Here is a 6,450-nt window from a genome sequence, read left to right as displayed (position 1 = left end):
CAGCATGAATGGTGTGATGATAAGCTAATGCTGTCGTCCGCATAATCATTACAATTTCTGCCCGTAAGAGTATGCCAGTTGTGAGCTCACATACAGTCTGTTTTCTGCTGTACTTAGTCAACGTTTTTGCGAGCGATGCAGACTAACAGTACGACGCATGGCTATGTGTGTTGGAGAATGACGCTACCTTGGGTGACGGAATGCAATCCCGTGTGAAATCGATAGGAGGATCGAAATTATGTAATGTCTGCCTGTTTTGTTTGGATGACGCCTGTTGATACGTCAGCGATAAGGAACGACAACACAATTTCATAATGAAGATTGAGTTTTAGTCCCGCCTTAAGACACATACATCAATTCTAAGCCGAGTTACGTTCCATTTTTTTGAAATTTTGTTTCGTTCAGGAACTCATGAGTCTCTTTGAGCTTTTGTTAATGAATGGTTGGTATTACAATTATTTTCCAAAAACCAAAGGTGCCTTGCTATAACTTCTGTAGAGAGAACGTTTTTTTTGCAAGCGGACATTTGAATTTAGGACAGGAATAAATCTACTGATCAATATACCAATCTGGTTAGCGCTCCTTTTTCTTTGATACTACAGCCGTTGTCGGGCAAAGGCATGCGACTCTGTACTACCACTAATGGGCCTAGCTTTGAGTGGCTTATTAAGTTTACCAGAATAGTCGAATGGGAGCACGGTCCATTGGAAGCTTGTACCCATAATGGGCATGTTTTATTAAGTCGTCAAAATTATTATTAGATGAAATTAAATAAATATTAGATCAAAATTTCGAAATTTGTTTAGGGACTTTGAATCTGGTAATTTAATAATTCTCTTTAAAACAAATGAACGAGGAATTTAAGAACGAGAACGATATGCGCTACGCCGCTTATTGTAATGAAACTAAAGAATGATAACAATCGCTCGAGAAATTGTCATCGCTCATCACCCTCTTGACATCGTGCTACATGCCCACTCGTAACACTGAGATACAGGTTGGCAGTGAAAGTGTTAATTTAACTCGAAAACAGAAATCATAAAGGGTGACAAACTTTTGTTCCATTTTTTGATAGCGAAGAGACGGTGTGAAGGGTTTAATATGTTGTCTAACCAACGATATTGCTTACGCGCTATCAACCACTTGCAACCGAACCGGTTTTGTTCGCTAATCATTCGGAAGGTTCTATATTTGCATAACCGAACATTGATTTTACTGTGCGCGATGAAGATTCACAAACCTGAATTTTATGTTTCGAGTTGAAACTAGTTTTGGGTTTATCCAAAATTCAACATCCGCAGTTCATTAGAATGAGCAAATGCTTTATTCTCTCAACATCTCCAGCAACCGTGGCAAAAGCCGATCACTAACTTCCTTGCCACGGTACAGTGCGGTTCGAGTGTCTGTCTTTTCTTGCGTTACGCTCCAGTTTTTGTGTCAAATTTATGTGGTTTGCTGCGTAATAATGTGTTGTTCACTGAAACGGGTTCTCTTATTATTTGGATTTCTGTATTTCATGTCGCGTGCATGTGGACAAGAAGAGAATTATTTAACGTGCGGTAGACGTAAGGTGCAGTCAGTTTTCCTTATCCACAATGGTGTGGACGCCAAGGCCGGTCACTGGCCGTGGCATGCAGCAATCTTTCATGGAAATGGGCGGCAAGAAGAATATCAATGCGGTGGATCAATCCTGGATCAGAATACCATTCTCACAGGTATGACGTAATGTAACGAACTCTACTTGATAACTGATATTGTGTAATTTTTTTACAAGCATCCCATTGCGTGTATACACATAAAAGTGTGATCTCTGCCGCTCGCGTGTCAGTACATGTGGGACAAATTCATCTGAAGGAGACAAGCGAATACACGCAGATACACGGTGTCCAGGATATAATACTTCATCCAGAGTTTAACAGTAACAGCTTCAACAACGATATTGCTCTGCTCAAGCTGAGCACCAACATCACAATGACTAAGTACGTCCAACCAGTCTGTCTGTGGACCATGGACAGCAACCAAGAGATGATCGTGGGTAAAAACGGAACGATAGTTGGATTCGGTTTGAACGAGCATGATGTTGTGTCGGATCAGCTCAAACAAGCCTTGGTGGGTGTGGTGGATGCATTGACGTGCATTAAAAGTGATCGTGCTGCATTTGGACCAGTGCTGACGTCGGAAATGTTCTGTGGGAAAGGACGGACAGGTGTGGGAGCATGCAACGGAGATAGCGGTGGTGGCATGTTCTTCGAAGTCGGTGGCAAATGGTTCGTGAGAGGCTTGGTATCGTTCACTCCCCTGCGTGGAAATACCGGTCTGTGTGATCCGCTTAAGTATACTGCCTATACCGATGTGGCCAAGTACCTAGAATGGATTAAACAATACATTGATCATCGAGTGCTATCCTACGAAAGCGATGTGCTGGACATAGATTACGAGGCAAAGCTACGGCTGTTCAACTTTAAAACTTGTGGCGTAAAACAAATGATTGTTGATACTGACGGTGTATCAAGATCGTCGATACCCTGGATTGGGTTTGTCAGGTCACCAAATGAAACTAAATCTAGATGCGTTGTTACTCTCATAAGCGAATGGTATGCGGTAGGACCAGCTCATTGTTTCCAAAGAGACAGTTCTGAGTAAGTTTTTTGTATGATTACGAATGGACACGTTATTGACCATTTTTTGTTTTTTTTTTTTCATCTAAAGTGCATACGTTTTGCTAGGCTTCCTTGTTGATCAGACATCGCAATGCTTACGATCTTATGAATCTACAGTATGCACTCATCCTGCACAAGAGCGAAACATTCAAAAAATCATTATGCATCCAAAGTTTGGCCCGAACAATTCTGCAGACAACATTGCACTGATAGAGCTGCAGCGCCCAGCAGACACCAGCCAGCCGCACGTGAAGCCTATCTGCCTGTCGGTAACGCCCGAGCTTAGAACGAAAGCAATGACAAACTTACACGTAGCAACGGTTTCAAAGGAAAACAATTCCTACAAAAATACTCCTGTCCGCTATCTAGAGCCCGCCGAGTGTATGAAAGAGTACACCGAAAAGAACATTACGTTGAACCTGGAAGGTAAACGACTCTGTGCAGAAATAGCAAACAAGGACAAACAAAACTGCCAGACACTAATAGCGGGATCGCCGCTCCAAGAGATGAGAATATATCATGGTCAGGAACAATATTTTCTGCGTGGATTCGAGCTTCTTGGGCAAGCATGTGGTGCATTTGCGTCGCCAATTTACAACAATATTGAAACATATATCGATTGGATACTGTACAACATGAGATACAGTACTCTGGAAGTTGCGGATGATAATTCAACTGTTAACACAACTCAACAAACACTCGAGACGGAGTGGAGCATGTTGCAGCGGCAGCCTGGAAACGAAAATTTGCATCTTTTCGATATGGATACCTGTGGCTTACCCAGCACGCACGATCAGTCTTTAGGAGAGTTTAGCATGCCATGGGTTGGGCTCTTTGGAGCGGTACAAAATGTTACAGACAAGGTGTCTTCAATAAAGAGTTTAGCTGTTCTTATTAGTGAATGGTATGCATTGATCCCGAATCGTACTATAAATGACGATGTAACTTGGTGAGTTCCTTTGTTGCGCAGTTTGAGTGTTCCACATTCAATGATGATTCTGTCTATCGTTGCAGGCGATTTTTACTCCTGGGTCGGTATAATCCAGATAATAATACCAACTGCTACAATGGCACATGCGAAGTAACACACCAGCTGGTAGAAATCAAAAACGTTATCCTTCCTCCGGCCAACCAGCAGATGTTTGCACTGATAGAGCTGCTCGAGCCCGCTAATCTAAAGATTCCCTACATCAGACCAATTTGTTTGCCCTTCATGGACCAGCTGCACCAGTACAAACCCACCGAAGTGATAATTTCTTCTACACGCGAAAATTCGTTTGCCATCGAAAGCAAAAAGTTAAAAATGATCGACGTCTTGAATTGTCAGCAAAATTTACTACTCGAAGGTCACTTTGTCACTTTCACCGAGAACTTTCCGTGTGCAATCGAGGCGGAAAACTTTAGACAAACACCGTTATCCTCTCACCTGGGCAGTCCGTTACAGTCAGCGGTGTGGTACGGAGGACGCAAGCGCTACTTTCTGTACGGGACTGATGGTAACGTGGAGCATATATTCAAAGACTTGATCCATGGACCATACATGTTTGGAACGATTGAAAGGGGAGATCTTGACTGGATTGTGGAGAGTATGCGGGAAAACGAGCGACAAACTTCATCCATCAGCACTACGAAGAATGAACGCATTACTTTGAGGCCTGTTCAGCATGCTTCCAAGGGGGCTTTGTTTAACTTTGGCACCTGTGGGGAATCATCCAGCAGCTTTCCAATGCCATGGATGGGATTTGTCTCATCTAATAATGTAACCAAAAGTTTCGCAATACTAATAAGCGACCGTTTCGCTGTTGGTCCCGCTCATTATGTGGATGATGTTAGTGCAGAGTAAGTATGGCTGCGTGATTCGTCTAGATATGATGTGATCGAACTTAACAAAATAAAATTTTGATTTCAGATACGAAATGACGCTTGGATACCCTAACTTTCAAGCTCTTTGGAAAGAGTGTTCTACGCTTAATGATTTTGCATTATGCTCACTTCCTTCGCAGAAAAGACGAGTTCAGAAGTTTTTCGTTCATCCGATGTACAATAGCACTAATCATGCTAACGGCATTGCACTGATTCAGCTTGCAACTCCTGTGGTTACATCATTACCGAATGTAAAGCCCATCTGTTTGCCGTTCATCGATACGGTTCGAAGTTATTATACTTCAAGCTTGGTTATGGATGTTATAGGCACCTCGTTTGCTGACATCAAAACGCTGGACGTGAAGGACAGATACATCAACCCGCTCGAATGTCGTGAACGGTGGGAAGGCTTGAAGGTGAAATTTACTATCGATAGCATGAAACATTGCGTGATTCCAAAACGAACGGAGGAAGATGAGTTGTTTGATGTACAGCCCGGCTTCTCGCTTCACTCACTGCAGACGCATGAATCGAGTGAAAAACACTTTCTGCGTGGATTTGTTATAATTAAACCAGGGACTTTCAGTACTTATTATCCTGTAGTTTATACAAACACTGATGCTTATTTGGATTGGATATTGGAAACAATGGAGCCGCCAGCAAGCCTACCGTTTGATCTGCGAAAGGAACTAATTTTTAGTGATAAATAAAAAACGAAGTTCATCGTTTTCTGCTAGGAAAACGAACAATTAATACGGGATTTAATTCGTTGCTAACGATCTATTGTGGTAGAGACTAATGAAAACCTTATCCCTTTCAGCTTTGAAATTTATTCTTTTAAATTAACACGTTATATACTTCATCCCAACTGGAACCAACATTCCTAACCTGTCCGATTTGTATAGACTACAGATTATTTTGTTAAGTCCCATGGATTTGAATGCCATCTGATAATTGTATAGAGACACCCTGTAACTGCAATTTTTTTTTGCTGGAATTGCGTTTTGTAGCGCTATAACAGTTGCCTGTAACAGTCTGTAATAATGCAATGAATAATAAAATCGAGCTCAACAGAAAAGACTCCAAGGAGTATTGCAATTTGATCATCGAACGAAATCGACTATTTTTGTTTATTCTTTCTCACTGTGGGATTGTATTCCCGTTATTCCTCATATCAACACACAGTACAACCCATTTCAAACGCATACATGATGCACCGTTTTTTTCACTTAGCAGTTGTTTTGTTAATGTACATCTTTTGATTTAAAGAACCACATTTAATGGGTGAAATCTCCAAAACTTGGAAAATAATATTGTGGAGTAGGATTCTGTGATCACTAATTCACCTTTATTCAGCTTTCCCCTCCACTTTCCCCTTTCAAGACCCTACGAGCATGGAGCCCCAAATCGATGGGTTCACTCACCGTCAAACCAGCCACTCACGTTTCTCGCATAAAAACAAAATCTTCGAACGTATCCTGTTCAGCAACCGCTTCATAGTGCAGTACAGACAGTGGAGAATATCAAATTTCGCATTCCTGGTTCGGTTTGGATGTTTCCTAATGAATTAACCATCAGCAATATTCTCATTTTAAGTAGTTTAACTTGTTGCACTGAGTAACCATTTATTTTCGTTCTAATTGAGAAGACAAGCTAACTAATTTACATATTAGAATGTTTTAAAACAAATAAAAATGGGGACATGGTTGTCATAAACGAAAATCTTCCAAGGATGTAGCATTGCCATAGCAACGGTTGCAGTTGACTATGTATGAAGATTGTTTGCGACGTATGGGGTGCGTAAAAACACTGAAACATCAGATGTGTAGACTGTTGGATCTTAATTGTCATAGGAGCATAATGGAACAAAATCAACCGTACTGGTGAACTCATTGTTCACCGGTACGGCTGATTATTTTCAATCACA

At 41.4% G+C, this 6,450-nt stretch overlaps 1 protein-coding gene across 1 annotated transcript; it reads left to right on the top strand.

Moving 5' to 3' along the window:
• The first annotated feature begins 1,244 nt into the window (after nucleotides 1–1,244).
• Nucleotides 1,245–5,289, top strand: LOC1275666 (uncharacterized). The gene is made up of 5 exons (XM_557970.4): nucleotides 1,245–1,715; nucleotides 1,775–2,639; nucleotides 2,710–3,609; nucleotides 3,675–4,499; nucleotides 4,570–5,289. The coding sequence occupies exons 1-5, from the start codon at nucleotides 1,319–1,321 to the stop codon at nucleotides 5,231–5,233; spliced, it is 3,651 nt and encodes a 1,216-aa protein (XP_557970.4). The 5' UTR covers nucleotides 1,245–1,318; the 3' UTR covers nucleotides 5,234–5,289.
• Nucleotides 5,290–6,450: the final 1,161 nt, after the last annotated feature.

Source organism: Anopheles gambiae, chromosome 3 (assembly GCF_943734735.2).
Source record: "Anopheles gambiae chromosome 3, idAnoGambNW_F1_1, whole genome shotgun sequence".
Classification (NCBI taxonomy): domain Eukaryota; kingdom Metazoa; phylum Arthropoda; class Insecta; order Diptera; family Culicidae; genus Anopheles; species Anopheles gambiae.
This window is presented reverse-complemented; position numbering and strand designations above follow the sequence as displayed.

What these genes read in the sequence shown, in the direction of transcription:
- LOC1275666 (XM_557970.4), top strand. Translation starts at nt 1,319, where the DNA reads ATGCTTTATTCTCTCAACATCTCCAGCAACCGTGGCAAAAGCCGATCA. An exon ending in TCAGAATACCATTCTCACAG is followed by an intron (nt 1,716 to 1,774) that starts GTATGACGTAAT and finishes TTTTTTTACAAG; the next exon opens with CATCCCATTGCGTGTATACA. An exon ending in ATAAATGACGATGTAACTTG is followed by an intron (nt 3,610 to 3,674) that starts GTGAGTTCCTTT and finishes CTATCGTTGCAG; the next exon opens with GCGATTTTTACTCCTGGGTC.